Genomic DNA, 17,997 nt, shown 5'->3' with positions numbered 1-17,997 from the left:
TTTTCTTATCTTTTCACTGCAAACTGCCACTCATCATTCACGCTCCCTCTTTCTCTTCTTCCCTCTGTCGCCAGGTTGCAGGAGGAGGCAGCGGAGACCATGGAGGCCCTGCAGCGGGCTGGCATGAAGGTGTGGGTTCTTACAGGGGACAAGATGGAGACGGCCAAGTCCACATGCTACGCCTGCCGGCTGTTCCAGAGGGGCACAGAGCTGCTGGAACTGACGGTGCGAACCCTGGAGGACGGTGGGAGGAGGAGAGAAGAGCGCCTGCATGAGGTGCTGTTAGACTACCACAAGAGGGCAGTGCAGGACACTCCACCGGTTAAGACTGGGATCACCAGGTCAGTGCTAAGTCTAGGGTTGGAGGTTTTATAGGAGGGTCGTTGGAGTTACTTACAGTACAATGTTACTTCTATTGATCATTTTATTGGTAGTAAATTGATAATCATTGGTAGTAAATTTATGATAATTTGTCGTAAAATGATAACAATTGGGAGCAAATTAATGTCTTGGAACTATGAAATCGTTTTGCTCTCGTTTCGATTTGTCACAAGAAAGCTCTGCGTTCTCTTTCCCTCCCAGGAGCTGGACTTCAGCTAAGCAGGACTACGGCTTCATCATAGACGGAGCCACTCTGTCCTTAGTGTTCAACTCCTCTCCTGACTCCAGCCACTACAAGAGTCTGTTACTCCAGATCTGTCAGAACTGTACCACTGTGCTGTGCTGCCGTATGGCTCCCCTACAGAAGGCCCAGGTGAGGCGACGTCACGGGCTCTTGCTGATAGATTAAGTAGATTTAACTGTAGATGGCTACATTAGTTAAAGGTAAACCAGGTTGAGGTCTCATAACAAAAAATCTATTTACCCACATTATACCTGGTAACGATATTACAAATGGCTGAATACGTTTGCATCTAGGCATCTTGTTTCGAACGCAGAACCAAGTGGGATTTCATGAACTTTTTTCCCTTACTCTCTTTCCGCTCTCTCGTTCCTATGTAGATCGTGAACATGGTGAAGAACTCTAAAGGCAGCCCTATTACCCTCTCCATCGGAGATGGCGCCAACGATGTCAGTATGATCCTGGAGGCACACATTGGCATCGGTAAGACGCTGTGATATCACTATAGATTCAAATTAGGAAATGTTTCATATTGAAGTTGTTTCAAATTAAATTCAGTGAGATGCAAAAGTGTGTGTTTTCCCTGGTCTTCCGTGTCTCAGGTATAAAAGGTAAAGAGGGTCGCCAGGCAGTGAGGAACAGTGACTATGCCATCCCTAAACTCAAGCACCTGAAGAAACTGTTACTGGGACACGGGCACCTCTACTACGTTCGGATCGCCCACCTGGTGCAATACTTCTTCTACAAGGTAGGTGGCAGCACCGAAATGTAGGCACCATAACTTACTGTGCTTATGTTAACTGAGGATCATAAGTATAGGTCATGGTTCGGTCATTGTTTGGTCATCAGATGAGGTCAAGGTTCGGTCATTGTTTGGAGCTATAAAACCTAATTCTGTGTTGCTGCCAAAAGAAAAAGCATTAGATATGAGGATTATGTGGAAGTAATATGCAGGGGATTTTTATGCCATTTTAAAATCTTGGGCGGGCGTTTTTTCGGTAAGCCTAAATCCAAAGAGTGTAAAATATATATTTTTTTGATTTTCTGGATGTAAAAACGCTTTGTGTCAAATGAAACTACTAAAACCAGATATAAAATATGTAGAAAAGAAAATGGAACTACATATTTTTTAAATAATATAATCTTTGAGAACTAACAATCACCAAAATAAAGGGTAAATTGAAAATTCCATAAACAATGAATTTAGCAGTACTGATTTTGTTATTATCTTTGAGCAAAAGAACACCGAATTAGCCATTGCGAATTGCAGGAAAGTAGCTTTAAAACGGCAACATTTTCTCTCCGCTTCATGGAGAACTATGTAGAATTGCAGGACGTTGGCGTAAACATGCTAATATTTCTCTACACCACCATGATGGGGGCCTCTAAAATGTTATCTTAAATTCAGCTGAATAGTGGATGTGAGCAGAGTGGAGTGTGCGTCATTTGACTGTAGCGGTTTTTCAAAATGTTGGCGCGTCAGTCTTCTTGCTCCAATTTCACCATGGTACTACTCAGCCATGAACTCTGGGCATGCTCTGCCCAGCATTTTCCATTTCCTTCACCACTGTTCTTTTTAATTAGGTCTATTCTGTTGTATTTATTTATCCTACCCCACCGCTAATGTGCAGAGATGTTGATATGAGTCGACCGAGAAATAGATCACACAGCCTGTGTAATTTGATAGCAAGACGACGAATGAGCCCAGCAGCAGCATCGGACACGTTTAGATCTTTAAATAGGCTATTGCAAAAAAATAAATAAAGAGTAAGTTTGTAACTGTGCTAAAGTTGTATCAACTGTAAAATGTTAGCTCAACAGAGCCACAGATGTACAGAGTAAATCTTTCTGATGTTGATAAAGGATACTGCTCAAGCCCATGTGATTTAGATGACACCCAGACACCAAAGTTCTCCACCATCAAAGAACCATGTCCATTACCTTTTGATGTGTCTAACCTCAGGTTCCTTTCCCCCTCTCACTTACTTACAGAACCTCTGCTTCATCTTACCTCAGTTCTTGTACCAGTTTTTCTGTGGATCTTCCCAGCAAGTGAGTACTGCACCGCGTCCTGCTGAGGCCCCTCTCCCCTCTCTGAGATTCAAAGATTCTCTAAACATGAAATAGCAGAGTATCTCATTGAATCCCAGCACCTTCTCCAGTCTACGCCCATATTCTTTCCCTCTGGTTGACCTGACACTCCCTCTCTCCTGGAGTGGCTGCAGTCTTACACACCTACTCATTCCAGGGTATTTCTTTATTTTTTACTATTTTCTACATTGTTGAATAATAGTGAAGACATCAAAACTATGAAATAACACACATGGAATCATGTAGTAACCAAAGTTTTAAACATTATATATTCTTCAATGTAGCGACCCTTTGCCTTGATGACAGCTTTGCACAATCTTGGCATTCTCTCAACCAGCTTCATGAGGTAGTCACATGGAATGCATTTCAATTAACAGGTGTGCCTTGTTAGGTTGTGGAATTTCTTTCCTTAATGTGTTTGAGCCAATCAGTTGTGTTGTGACAAGGTCGGGGTGGTATACAGAAGATAGCCCTATTTGGTTTCAAGTGAAGTCGCAAAAACCATCAAGCGCTATGATGAAACTGGCTCTCATGAGGACCGCCACATGAAAGGAGTTACCTCTGCTGCAGAGGATAAGTTCATTAGAGTTACCAGCATCCGAAATTGCAGCCCAAATAAATGGTTCAGAGTTCAAGTAACAGACACATCTCAACATCAACTGTTTAGAGGAGACTGCGTGAATCAGGCCTTCATGTTCAAATTGCTGCAAAGAAACCACTACTGAAGGACACCAATAAGAAGAGACTTGCTTGGGCCAAGAAAACGAGCAATCGACATTAGACCAGTGGAAATCTGTCCTTTGGTCTGATGAGTCCAAATTTAAGATTTATGGTTTCTAACCGCCGTGTCTTTGAGACGCAGACTAGGTGAACGGATGATCTCCGCATGTGTGGTTCCCGCCGTGAAGCATGGAGGAGGAGTTGTGATGTTGTTTTGCTGGTGACACTGTCTGTAATTTATTTTGATTTCAAGTCACACTTAACCAGCATGGCTACCACAGCATTCTGCAGCGATACGTCATCCCATCTGGTTTGCGCTTAGTGGGACTATCAATTGTTTTTCTACAGGAAAATGACCCAACACACATCCAGGCTGTGTAAGGGCTATCTGACCAAGAAGGAGAGTGGTGGAGTGCTGCATCAGATGACCTGGCCTCCACAATCACCCGACCTCAACACAATTGTGATGGTTTGGGATGAGTTGGACCGCAGAGTGAAGGAAAAGCAGCCAACAAGTATATGTGGGAACTCCTTCAAGACTGTTGGAAAAGCATTCCAGGTGAAGCTGGTTGAGAGAATGCCAAGAGTGTGCAAAGCTGTCATCAAGGCAAAGGGTGGCTACTTTGAAGAATTAAAATATTCTTTGATTTGTTTAACCCTTTTTTTGGTTACTACATGAAACCCTTGAATGAGTAGGTGTGTATGTATATATGGCGTTCATATACAATATGACTAGTACATCCCTTGGTTACATCGCGTAAGTCTTCGCTATTTTAGGCAATGTATTCATTCCTTTGGCACATGTTTAGCTCTCGCAGGAGAGGGTACACATCTCTTAGTATACACAGCTAACTTCTGATATGTAAACTCGGTCTAAGCATCTCCTTTTAAAAGATTCCCCCCAGCTTAGACCTGCTCTCTCAGAACCATCTGTGTGCATATATCAAAGGATGTCTTCGGCATGTAGCCACACACCAACAGGCTTGACGCTATAGAGCCCTCTTCCTGTGTTAGGTGGTGGTTGTGTGTTTGCCAATGCATGTGTGCGAGAGTGAGCTCTCTCCTCTGTGTAATTAACCCCTGGGTTCCCAATCCCTCCTGCCCCCCCCCCCCCCCCCCCTTCCTTCCCCCGTCCTCCCCAGCCCCTCTACGACGCAGCCTATCTGACGATGTACAACATCTGTTTTACCTCAATGCCTATCCTGGCCTACAGCCTCTTGGAGCAGCACATCTGTATGGAGGTCCTGATGAGCAACGCCACCCTCTACAGGTAGGTCCGGGAACTACACTATTCATTCTGCACCTACATAGAAAATGCACTAGCTATGCTTCTAGTGTGATAATGACAACACAAGCAAGTGGTTTCAACCCTCCATCTTTGTGTTCTTGTGGTCCTCCCTTCCTACCCTCTTTTCTCTCTCTCTCTCCTTTTCTCTCCTTAGGGACGTAGCAAAGAACGCCATGTTGCGTTGGGGCCCCTTCCTGTACTGGACCCTACTTGGGGTCTACCAGGGCCTCCTGTTTTTCTTTGGGGTCCGCTTTCTCTTTAGTAACCCCGCCCTGCAGGACAATGGCCAGGTGTTTGGGAATTGGTCGTACGGAACAATTGTTTTTACTGTCCTCGTCTTCACCGTTACGCTAAAGGTGAAGCACATTTGAACTTAATAGTGTTATTGAAATACATTTTCAGACCAGTGATACCACTTTCTTCTGTTTGTGGTTCTAGCTGGCTATGGACACTCGCCATTGGACGTGGATCAATCACTTTGTCATCTGGGGCTCGCTGGCCTTCTACGTGTTCTTCAGCTTCTTCTGGGGAGGAATCATATGGTGAGGACGGGATCATCTGACACATACGTCAATCAGTGTTGGGCTGGAGCAAAAGCCTGCTCGTTGTGTAGTGCTCCTGAACCGTGGTTGGTGACTGCTCTATTTGGACTGACCTGTGTGAATGTTAACTCTCTCCCTCCCGTCAGGCCCTTCCTTCGGCAGCAGCGTCTCTACTTTGTGTTTGCTAACATGCTGAGCGCTGTGTCGGTCTGGCTGGTCATCATTCTCCTCATCCTGCTCAGCCTGCTGCCTGAGATCCTGCTGCTGGTCCTCCGCAAGCCGCGCTGGCCCCACTCTCGACAGGTACTGTACACACACACACACACACACACACATCTAGCTCTCGATCTGTATATCGTTTTGATGTTCAAGGGAAAAACAACTGTTCCAAACACTTCATAGTAGTTTTCCTGTGTTCGTATCCTTCATCATTTCTACGGGCTATGACTTGCCCTTTGTGTCAGATGCTTAGATATTTCTGTTTATGCATTATAACAGTCTCATAATTGACATTTTGTCCTTGCAAGTAGCCGTTTGTGTCTTCTTGAAGATTCGGGCATGCTTAAAAAAAAAAAAATCCTTAAAAGAGTTAGATGCACTATTGTAAAGTGGTTGTTCCACTGGATATCATAAGGTGAATGCACCAATTTGTAAGTCGCTCTGGATAAGAGCGTCTGCTAAATGACTTAAATGTAAATGTAAATGCTTGACAGAGCCCATCGCTCTAAACATACATTAAAGAGCTCCTCCATAGCGGTCTGATTTGTGTTGTTGACATGGATGGAGATCAGCGGAATAATCAAATTTCCCCCCCTTCTCCCCTCTGAGGCCAGTATCCCTGGTATAGCCTGTCTCTTAACTCCCCAAGAGGCAAATTAGTTATCCTTCAAAGTATTAGTAACGGTGTGATGACTCATAATTTGTTTATTCATTTCACAAGTTATATAATATTATCACTCAATAGATTTTTCAACCGACATATCCTCATACAAATCCTTTTTTGTATGACCGATTTATATGTAAATGTTTGACATTTACATTTACCAATGAACGATACTGAACAAAAATATAAACTTGACATGCGACAATTTCAAAGTTTTTGCTGAGTTACAGTTCATATAAGGAAATAAGTCAATTGAAATGAATTCATTATGCCCTAATCTATAGATATCACATAACCGGGCAGGGGCACAGCCATGGGTGAGCCTGGAAGGGTTTAGGCTCACCCACCGGGGAGCCAGGCCCAGCCAATCAGAATAAATGTTTCTCCACAAAAGGGCTTTATTACAGACAGAAATTTCTGGGATCTTCTATTTCAGCTCATGAAACATGGGACCAACACTTTGTTTTTGTTTTTGTTCAGTGTAGATATAGGCGTACACACACACACACACACACACACACACACACACACACACACACACACACACACACACACACACACACACACACATATATATATATATATATGGGTGCGCTGTTATTTGTGCACCATGGAACTCTATCACTTCTATGGTTCAAAGACATGTAATAAAATGTCATTTATTTGTAGGTTGTTTCTGCTAGCACGTAAAATAAGTTAACATTTCATTTAATTCAGGCCAAGAAAAGTTACATTTAACCCACAATACCAATACACTTCTAATGGCAAGAGTCTAACCTGATACCAATGAGGAACATTGTTGAAAGTTCTAGGGCCTCAGCAGCAAAGGCCAACCCTCTTGCCCCACTTATCTCCAATGTTCTGTTTTAATACATTCGTTCTACTCTTTTTCTCCCTCTGTCTCACTCCCTTTTGTCGCCTCTTCTGTTTCTCTCTTTCTATCCTGCCTGCTTTGCTGCAGATCAAGCAACGGCTTCCTTCGTCGGGAACGTCCACTATCTTCATGCTGTCGCAGACCGCCAGCACTCACAGCTTCTCCTGGAGTGACTGAGGTCTCTCTCTCTCTCTCTCTGTATGCTCTTTACCTCCTCTCTCCTCTCTTCCTATCTATCCTGTCCTGCTTGCCAGATTCTTCCCCCTCCCTCTTCCTGCCTTTAACATGACTCAGGTGGTGTCCTATAACACCCAGCATCCGCCCTCCCTTGACAGGTTAGGCCTTCTAGAGGTTCCCAGTTTAGATCATAGTGATATTAAATGGATGCTACTTTTTTTTTTTTGAAGGTTCTAACCGCTGTCCAGACTGGGTGGTACCATTTTGCTATGCCAGGACAATTTGAGAATCTTTATGTAAATGCTGGATTGCCCAATGCCCTGCCTTCTGTCACTTACCCAGCAACTGTTGTGTTTGGTTTGGTGCTGAAATCATGGCATCGTGCTATGTCTACTTCAGTATGTCCGAGTGCATCGGTCATTGTGTCTTAGCTGCCTGTGTTGCCCCTGTGCCTGCTGTCTCTGCATGCCTGTCCAGTTGAATGCGGCACGCCAACACATGAGGTTAACCTGCATGCCAGTGTGCCCCAGACAACCCCGTACCCTGGACCCCACCACAACCGCAACGGGCCACTACAGAGATGTGTGTTGCTCTAAATGCGTGTCTGAAGTCAGAAGTATTTGGAAGGCTGTACCAATAATGTGTATTAGCTTAGTTTGGCCTTTATAGAATAGAGATTAACAGCACTTAAACAACGAGATCTTCCTAAACATTGACTTGTCCCTCCTGACAAACATTAGGTTGAGGAGAGCGTATTCGCCAGGGAGAGTATGTGTGTTTTAAACGACATTACATTGTCCACTTGCTGTCTTGTAAGTCTCTGTCAGCACCGAGGTGTCATTAGTGTCTCTTGCCTGACCCTTCCAGAAGAAGCCGGTGATTCAGTCGGGCGAGGGGGAAACCCGCTCTTCAGCCAGGCCCCTGCTAATGCGAACCTTTTCAGACGAGTCCAATACTATGCTATGAACAGGTACCAGCCCCAACTCTGCGGCCTAGTTAAACCAATCAGATAACCCCCGAAACAAACCCTTTAGCAGCCTATATCTGCCGGGGCCCATTACCCCTTAACTGTAACCAGAATCGAGTATTCTACTCCAAATCCTGCTTTCTGTGCCTTCAAGAATGAGGATCCTTTTTTAAGAACTCGGTTCAGCCCTCTATCACTTACCATAACCCATACTTCCTGTGTGTTGAACTCTTATTGGTTGGCTGAAAAGTGTGTTCGTCATAATGTCTGCGTCATATTTTGCTTGTGATATGTGTACATACAGGTAACTGCCAAAATAAAGGAATCACTTGAGTAAATGAGGGACACAAAGTATATTGAAAGCAGGTGCTTCCGCACAGGTGTGCTTGCTGAGTTAATTAAGCAATTAACATCCCATCATGCTTAGGGGCAGTTATACAAATTCCCAGTTATCCATTCTTTTTGCTACCATGGCCAGAAGAGAGCTCAGTGACTTGTAAAGATGGGTCTCAAAGGAGCGTAGGGGGATTACAGCATTTTAAAAAAAAATAGGTTTCGTTAGATGAAATAATCCGGTTTTCGGTTTCCCTGAAATGCATTGTGGGTTGAATGCTTTAACAACACAGAAGAAAACAATTAATCAATGTCGATGGTAGTGACTGCCCATTACAGTTTTAACCATTTATTCACATTACTTTAATATATACAACAGAAATATTTTATTTGACTTTATTATTTCATTCCAAGTCATCTTATCTCTATAGAGCTACTGCTTATGCTGTCTGACAAAATCACTATTTTAGTAGTTCTTCAAAGTAAATAAGGCAAACTTTAATGACTGCTGAATACCAACTATCACACTTGGATATATTTTCAGGTTGACACCTCGCAGAAGCAACTGTTCTCTATCCCCCTCAATCAAGCATTCTTCTATCTCTTCTCTCCATGTTTGCCCCTCACAATTTTTTACATTTTATTTAACCTTTATTTAACTAGGCAAGTCAGTTAAGAACAAATTGTTATTTTCAATGACGGCCTGGGTTTAAGAATAAATTGTTATTTTCAATGACGGCCTGGGTTAACTGCCTTATTCAGCGGCAGAACGACATATTTTTACCTTGTCAGCTCGTGGATTCGATCTTGCAACCTTTCGGTTACTAGTCCAACGCTCTAACCACTAGGCTACCTGCTGCCCCTAACCTAATGTAGCAGGTGTAAAATAAACACAGACCGGACACGTAGGCACAATGGATTGTAGTTAATTATCACGTTTTCTGCTCTAAACTATTTATAATATTTGCTCGTTGGAAACTACAACTCCCTACTACGTCGCACAGTTTGGCCTTGATCTGATTAATCTCTAGAGAAACTGCAAAATATTGACATTGAGCTCACAGGGAAAAAATAATTTAACTGACATTAGTCAATTAGTTTGAAATCCCAAAAAGGACCAACTTTTCAGATAATCGCTCAGCATGTGTCTGTCACCATATCTCAGCCCAACTGAACACTTCTGGAAGAATCAGGAGCGGCGCCTGAGACAGTGTTTTCCAACCTCAACAAAACCTCATTATGGAATTTCTCATGGAAGAATGGTGTCCCATCCCTCCAATAGATTCTGAAGTGTCTGGAACTCTATCCCAGGGATGGAACTGTGGCGGGGTCTCAACTTACTGTTGCGAGTTAGAATAGTAGAATACACGAGGTGCAATTTCAAAATTGGTTGCTGCGGGGGACCCCATTGATTTTGTAAGTCAGTCTCACTCTGAAATAATATTAAAAACTGCAAACATTTCTCACTAAAATGTTTTGCTCACAGTGGGGGTGGGGGTGTATGGATTTGGGGTCACAGACCCACGAGCAACTGCGACCCCTCATGATGAGTTTATATATTGTGTCCCCCGCCCCATGAAAGTTGCCCATCCCTGATCTGTATCAAGGCACATTGAAGCTGTTCTGATGGCTCGTAGTGGCCCAATGCCCTATGAAGACACTATGGTGTGTCCTTTAATTATTGCAGTTACCTGTACATGCTGTACGTCCTTATGGACAAAGTTAAGTCAAAAGATTTAGATTAACATTCAGTCAGTTAAGTTTAAGGCGTCGCCAGGACAATGATGAATGCTCCTTTCAGCCTCCAAGTAGACAAACTGCTCATTGTGTCCTTGCATGTGCTCTTTTTAATGATTTCATGTTACCTTTTTGAAATAAAGTATCAAGTCTCCCGTGGATGGGGATTTGTCTGTGTCATCAGTTTGTGTGCATGTTAAAAGGGTGAATGTGAGTAAGTCTGTTTTGGTTTTTCTTTCGGCTCCATGTATGTAATTAAACATTGCAGACCTCGTCATCTGCCATTTTTATTTCTCCCCTCATGGCGTTGTCATTTATGTGGTGGTTGTATTATACTTTTTTTTTACCCTGGTTGCATGTGCAATAACATGCTTGTGTGTCACTGGCGCCTCGTGTTTTTTCATTTGCAAGTACTTCATTCTAAGTGGCGACTATCGAGCTTAGCTGACTGCATGTTATGCCATTGCTTTGCCAGGTATATTAAATGTTGAGCTTACTACGTCAACGAACTGGCCGTCGTCTGAAGGGTTGGGTTCCATTTATCGGAATGGCAGTGAAGTGTTAACACCAGGCTTTACGCTCCCATCCCTCATCTTCATTTAACCTGTTTATCTGTTCTTCCCAGCCTTCAGAGGACGGACTCCTACAGACATCCAGGTAAAACAAGGGGCTAATCTCGCATGTCTAACCCCTCGGTTATTGCTCATGGTCATGGGTGTCTTGGGTTCCCGTCACTTCACCAGAATCCTGGTTGACGATCACGTTCAATCAGAGCAATAGACATTCAATGATAGATTCCAGCTGATCTCTGTTTTCAGGGGAGGTGTGTCCAATCGATTTTGTCTGGGGGTATGTTGTCAATTCTACCTGGGGAGGGCATCCTATCCTTTTAATGCTGTCGGTGTCATGGTGTGGCTGGGTCTTGCCACCATCCAGTGGTTGGCAATTGGCAGGAGCAGGTTTCTGTTTATAGAGGTGGACTGACTTCTGTGTGTGTGTTTTGTATGTCCTCTCCAGATCGCTGCCGTCACGCCCTTGTCCTACAAGCATCTGAAGGAGCGGGAGTAAAGGGCACAAAGGAGGATCAACTACCCTGCCCATGGCACTCTGGCTGCCTGAACTTTTGCCTGATCTAAAAAGAAAATGGAAAACAACGTAATAGAAATGATAAAAGACCCCAGGGATGACTCCAGCAGTGTTTTGAGTACCTCTGTTCCACTGCTCCCTCCGTCCTTCCCCCTCTTCCTGTTTCCCTCTGCATGTCTGCAGTGCAGATTGCTGCACCACCGGCCCACGCAGCACAGGCCATTTTTACCACGTTTTTACTGGACTGTTCAAACATGAGAGGCATGAGTTTCCGGAGTTTATTTTTCTGTCCTTTGAATACTACGATTGCGGGGGGGGGAAATGCGTACACGGCTGCCTTGTCAGAAGTACTCCTACGGTCGGCTGTGTTCTAACATGCAGCCACACCTCCACTGTCCCAGAATGATTCATCTGCATGAAACTAAGGAGGCCTCATGAATGCCACATTCCACTTGTTGTTTTGTATTTTTCTGCAAGGTTTGTATTATTTTTTTTAAGCAAATGTCACCTAACTTTCTGAAACAAAAATTCCACTGCACCAGATCCAAATCATAGTTTCTAAGTTACATGATTCCAATCCAGTCAAGTCCAATGCAAAGAGAGCATATTCACTCAGGGCAGACTGCACTGAACACAGGTTACTGGATGTCTTCAAAATGTCTTTGCCTTGAATACTGAGTGTTTAGAGCACAACCCCCTACTGGGTTAAGTCTCTATTTTCCCATCTCCCCAAAGTGTGTGATGAATCGAAATGACTGGTAATGAGTTGTGCTTGCCAACATTTCTACCTGGTTCGGTGTTTGTTGCATGACTTGAATCTTCCCACCTTAAGGCTGGTGATCGTTTAAGAAAATCCCAAATGTATTAAATTAATATATGTGCTGTGTATCGCTTAACCTGTTTGAATATCTAAAGCTTGATGCCAAAAATGTGTCTGAGCTGGGGAGATGCAAGTGTCATGCCCAGCGCCGTCCAAATGATTTCAAACTATGTTGCTGAGAGAGTGTGTGTATCTGTGCCCAGCAGCACAATTGTACTGGATGGGAATCATGGCCTCAAAGCAACCTGTGTGTGTTACATTGAGACATGTTTAACCAGGATACCTGGATCTACAGTGGGGAGAACAAGTATTTGATACACTGCCGATTTTGCAGGTTTTCCTACTTACAAAGCATATAGAGGTCTGTAATTTTTATCATAGGTACACTTCAACTGTGAGAGACGGAATCTAAAACAAAAATCCAGAAAATCACATTGTATGATTTTTAAGTAATGAATTTGCATTTTATTGCATGACATAAGTATTTGATACATCAGAAAAGCAGAACTTAATATTTGGTACAGAAACCTTTGTTTGCAATTACAGAGATCATACGTTTCCTGTAGTTCTTGACCAGGTTTGCACACACTGCAGCAGGGATTTTGGCCCACTCTATACAGACCTTCTCCAGATCCTTCAGGTTTTGGGGCTGTCGCTGGGCAATACGGACTTTCAGCTCCCTCCAAAGATTTTCTATTGGGTTCAGGTCTGGAGACTGGCTAGGCCACTCCAGGACCTTGAGATGCTTCTTACGGAGCCACTCCTTAGTTGCCCTGGCTGTGTGTTTCGGGTCGTTGTCATGCTGGAAGACCCAGCCACGACCCATCTTCAATGCTCTTACTGAGGGAAGGAGGTTGTTGGCCAAGATCTCGCGATACATGGCCCCATCCATCCTCCCCTCAATACGGTGCAGTCGTCCTGTCCCCTTTGCAGAAAAGCATCCCCAAAGAATGATGTTTCCACCTCCATGCTTCACGGTTGGGATGGTGTTCTTGGGGTTGTACTCATCCTTCTTCTTCCTCCAAACACGGCGAGTGGAGTTTAGACCAAAAAGCTCTATTTTTGTCTCATCAGACCACATGACCTTCTCCCATTCCTCCTCTGGATCATCCAGATAGTCATTGGCAAACTTCAGACGGGCCTGGACATGCGCTGGCTTGAGCAGGGGGACCTTGCGTGCGCTGCAGGATTTTAATCCATGACGGCGTAGTGTGTTACTAATGAATTTCTTTGAGACTGTGGTCCCAGCTCTCTTCAGGTCATTGACCAGGTCCTGCCGTGTAGTTCTGGGCTCATCCCTCACCTTCCTCATGATCATTGATGCCCCACGAGGTGAGATCTTGCATGGAGCCCCAGACCGAGGGTGATTGACCGTAATCTTGAACTTCTTCCATTTTCTAATAATTGCGCCAACAGTTGTTGCCTTCTCACCAAGCTGCTTGCCTATTGTCCTGTAGCACATCCCAGCCTTGTGCAGGTCTACAATTGTATCCCTGATATCCTTACACAGCTCTCTGGTCTTGGCCATTGTGGAGAGGTTGGAGTCTGTTGGATTGAGTGTGTGGACAGGTGTCTTTTATACAGGTAACGAGTTCAAACTGGTGCAGTTAATACAGGTAATGAGTGGAGAACAGGAGGGCTTCTTAAAGAAAAACTAACAGGTCTGTGAGAGCCGGAATTCTTACTGGTTGGTAGGTGATCAAATACTTATGTCATGCAATAAAATGCAAATTAATTACTTAAAAATCATACAATGTGATTTTCTGGATTTTTGTTTTACATTCCGTCTCTCACAGTTGAAGTGTACCTATGATAAAAATGACAGACCTCTACATGCTTTGTAAGTAGGAAAACCTGCAAAATCGGCAGTGTATCAAATACTTGTTCTCCCCACTGTACCTTGTACATTTAGCATGTGGTTGTCATGACCTGTCCTCTAAAGGACTTCAGGAGTTCTGTGTTCTGCGCGCACACACCTATGGATCCAAACATGCACTAAAAGCCTAAAATGAGTGATCTATGTCCCATTACCAGTTAGTGTTGTTTGTCAAAGGTGTGCTGATGTTGGTGGGTAAAGATCCCAACTTCAGACTTCCTCTTTCTTGTCACCATAGGTAATGCCACTGTGAGGCTTTCTACCCACCTGCTACCATAGATGTTCATGTATCTCCATTTACGATGTCTGAGATGGGTTTCTTACAGAAAGACGGTTCTGACTTCTAGCGTTAGTGCTTTATACATTCCATTTCTACATGCCATGATTTTGAATCACTTTTAGACACTATATGGGTAGATGTTTTGGAACATGTGAAAATCTATTTGACATATTTATTGTTCTGTGTAATTTTACTCACAAATTGTATATTTTTATTACGTGAATCTTTTTTGTTGTTGTAGCGAATGATCAGCGTTGTGCTTCTAAAGTATGCCTGTGTCACTTCAGACCAGATGTGTGCCCAGTGCCAACCCATATCATCTGTATCTCGCACACGCACCCTGCAGGTATCTCCTACCTTACACCTCTACTATATCCTCTCCCTCCACCGGTTTGGTCGCAGGTCAGATCAGAGCACTGGTTAGATCAGTTCAGTCATATCCAGGCTTGGAATGGAGCTTCTTCAATGTTTACCAAAGAGGGATATGCCTGGGAGTAGGTGTCCTATTGGCACCTCTTTAGTCTCTTAAATGCCATAACAGGTCGTGTACAGCCCTCATGTAGCTATTACAGTATCTCCTCATATGATGATTAGCATCACTGATGGTTGTAGTTCCTAAGTTGAGTATCCTTAGTCCAGATGGGCTCCATTCCAGCTCCTTAGTGGTTGGAGATACTGTAATAGCTACATGAGGGCTGTACATGACCTGTGACATACTGAACATGTGCAGCCTGGTGCCCCCTCCCCTCTGTCACACTTGGCAGAATTCAAGACATGGCTCCCATGCCAAATGTGATTTACCGTACTTCCATCAACCTCATATTTAACTTAACTTTCAGTTAAGAACAAATTCCTATTTTCAATGACGGCCTTGGAACAGTGTGTTAACTGCCTGTGTCACATACTGTACCATCTTGTGGAGGAGAAAATGATATATTTACCTTGACTTCAAGGGTCTAGAGTTTCCAGAGGGTTGTCTACACCAGATGGCTGTAATACGGGGAACTCTTTGTAACGTTTCCTTTTGAAACACTAAAGCTATGAGGAGTATGGACTGTGCTCAGACTAACGTGAAGACGCCGGTGGACTTTCACCTACCTGGGCTCTGTGTCCTAGGTCAGTCGGGTAGGAGGAGGACTTTCTGTATGTTTTAAAAAACAAAAACAAACCTTTAACATTACATCAGAGATGCTATTTTAAAATGCTTTAAAAAAGTATTGGATACTCATGTTTGGCCTGACAAAATACGTAAAATAATTGATTGTATTTTAAATGCAACCTTTTTCTAGCTACTTTTTGTAAGAATAATCAAAACGTCCAAAAAAAGCACGAGAGGCTGGGTGAATGTGGAGAATGACCCTGTCCGCGGGTGACTGCTGTGGTGGGGTGCCTTAGGTTCAGGCGGGCACAAAATGGGCACTTCACATCTGGCCCCTCAGTCTCCAGCCTCGGCACTCTGAACGTCCGATCTGAATGTACCACTTTAAGACCAGTATGTTCAACAGTTTTTCTGCAATAAAACACTGTTTTGAAAACTTGTTCTGTTTTTATTAATGAGTTTGTGGTATGTTAGTCATCTTGTGTATCAACAAGCATACTAAGATAGGTCTGTTGGGAGGAGGGGGGGTGTGCGTGGCCAGACTAGGCAGATACTCTGTGGTAATGAGGTAGATGAGAGGCTTAACTGGAACGACCGTGCTGCGGCTGAAGGCTAGAGCCCCACGGTAGGGTTCAGACCACCGCCAACTGCACCCACAGGTCAACCTGCCACCACAGCACCACCCGACACACCACATCCCTGTGAGTGACCTACTCTGTGGGTTTGTTTGTATAGTTGTGTGTACTGTACTCCCTCTGTGGATATATGTGTACATTGTGTGCCTGAGTCCTGATTGGTTGAGGGGAGATTTAGGGATGAGTGAAGCGCTGTCACTATGTGCACAATGACACCTGTTCATTTTCCTGTGTCTTTTGTTTGAATGTGTCCGGTGTGTGCACTTGCATGGGCAGAACAATTTGTTGGCTTAGAGCAAGGGAGAATAATGTGCTGTTTACTATGCCTCGATTGACACGTTAACGTGTAGCACATGGTTCTGTGTGTGTATCAGAAGGTTAAGTAGGAGGGCGCATTAAAAGTAGCAGGTTCCACCTCAAAAAGCACGAGAGAATTCGACATCCGTCATCTTGGGTTGTTCTGAAAGCGTTTGTTAGATACAGATAAGATTAGCATTCCTGCAACATTATTTTGTTGAAATACAGCATTATTTGATCTATGTTAAATTAAGCTAATTGATTGCATCCAAATTGGCCATTTACATTTATAGGATTTGTATAATATACAATAAATATACAGTTGAAGTTGGAAGTTTACATACACCTTAGCCAAATACATTTAAACTCAGTTTTTCACAATTCCTGAAATGTAATCATAGTAGAAATTCACTGTCTTAGGTCAGTTAGGATCACCACTTTATCTTAAGAATGTGAAATGTCAGAATAATAGTTGTGAGAATTTTCTTTCAACTTTTTCTTTCATCACATTCCCAGTGGGTCAAAAGTGTACATACCCTCAATTAGTATTTGGTAGCATTGCCTTTAAATTGTTTAACTTGGGTCAAACATTTCAGGTAGCCTTCCACAAGCTTCCCACAATAAGTTGGGTGAATTTTGGCCCATTCCTTCTGATAGAGCTGGTGTAACTGAGTCAGATTTGTAGGCCTCCTTGCTCGCACACACTTTTACAGTTCTGCCCACAAATCTCCTATAGGACTGAGGTCAGGACTTTGTGATGGCCACTCCAATACCTTGACTTTGTTGTCCTTAAGCCATTTTGCCACAACTTTGGAAGTATGCTTGGGGTCATTGTCCATTTGGAAGACCCATTTGCGACCAAGCTTTAAGTCCACCTTTTTCCTCCAAACATAACGATGGCCAAACAGTTCTATTTTTGTTTAATCACACCAGAGGACATTTCTTCAAAAAGTACAATCTTTGTCCCCATGTGCAGTGCAAACCGTAGTCTGGCTTTTTTTAATGGTCATTTTAGAGCAGTGGCTTCTTCCTTGCTGAGCGGCCTTTCAGGTTATGTCGATTATAGGACTCATTTTACTGTGGATATAGACACTTTTGTACCCGTTTCCTCCAGCATCTTCACAAGGTCCTTTGCTGTTGTTCTGGGATTGATTTGCACTTTTCGCACCATAGTACGTTCATCTCTAGGAGACAGAACGTGTCTCCTTCCTGAGCGATATGACAGCTGCGTGGTCCCATGGTGTTTATACTTGCGTACTATTGTTTGTACAGATGAACATGGTACCTTCAGGCATTTGGAAATTGCTCCCAAGGATGTGGACTTGTTGAGGTTTTTCTGAGGTCTTGGCTGACTTTTGATTTTCCCATGATGTCAAGCAAAAAGGCACTGAGTTTGAAGGTAGGCCTTGAAATACAATTGACTCAAATGATGTCAATTAGCCTATCAGAAGCTTCTAAAGCCATGACATCATTTTCTGGAATTTTCCAAGCTGTTTAATAAAGGCACAGTCAATTTAGTGTATGTAAACTTCTGACCCGCTGGAATTATGATACAATGAATTATGAGTGACATAATCTGTAAACAATTGTTGGAAAAATTACTTGTGTCATGCACAAAGTAGATGTACTAACCGACTTGCCAAAACTATAGTTTGTTAACAAGAAATTTG

At 43.4% G+C, this 17,997-nt stretch overlaps 1 protein-coding gene across 5 annotated transcripts in view; it reads left to right on the top strand.

Moving 5' to 3' along the window:
- Nucleotides 1–15,834, top strand: part of LOC139574242 (phospholipid-transporting ATPase 11C-like) — a 63,572-nt gene extending 47,738 nt beyond the window's left edge. Inside the window, exons 19-30 of one of the 5 annotated variants that reach the window (XM_071398636.1) lie at nucleotides 75–341; nucleotides 583–754; nucleotides 1,003–1,105; nucleotides 1,225–1,370; nucleotides 2,615–2,674; nucleotides 4,576–4,703; nucleotides 4,876–5,077; nucleotides 5,160–5,263; nucleotides 5,410–5,566; nucleotides 8,065–8,167; nucleotides 10,860–10,891; nucleotides 11,252–15,834. In XM_071398636.1, coding sequence (XP_071254737.1) covers nucleotides 75–341; nucleotides 583–754; nucleotides 1,003–1,105; nucleotides 1,225–1,370; nucleotides 2,615–2,674; nucleotides 4,576–4,703; nucleotides 4,876–5,077; nucleotides 5,160–5,263; nucleotides 5,410–5,566; nucleotides 8,065–8,163 — 1,438 coding nt within the window. In that variant the 3' untranslated portion in view covers nucleotides 8,164–8,167; nucleotides 10,860–10,891; nucleotides 11,252–15,834. Of the gene's footprint in view, nucleotides 1–74; nucleotides 342–582; nucleotides 755–1,002; nucleotides 1,106–1,224; nucleotides 1,371–2,614; nucleotides 2,675–4,575; nucleotides 4,704–4,875; nucleotides 5,078–5,159; nucleotides 5,264–5,409; nucleotides 5,567–7,107; nucleotides 7,199–8,064; nucleotides 8,168–10,859; nucleotides 10,892–11,251 lie in introns of all 5 variants that reach the window. The other 4 variants (XM_071398639.1, XM_071398640.1, XM_071398638.1 and 1 more) reach the window with 4 other exon arrangements.
- Nucleotides 15,835–17,997: the final 2,163 nt, after the last annotated feature.

Source organism: Salvelinus alpinus, chromosome 4 (genome assembly GCF_045679555.1).
Source record: "Salvelinus alpinus chromosome 4, SLU_Salpinus.1, whole genome shotgun sequence".
Taxonomy (NCBI): domain Eukaryota; kingdom Metazoa; phylum Chordata; class Actinopteri; order Salmoniformes; family Salmonidae; genus Salvelinus; species Salvelinus alpinus.
Note: the sequence above shows the minus strand (reverse complement) of the source record. Positions and strands in the feature narration are given on the sequence as shown.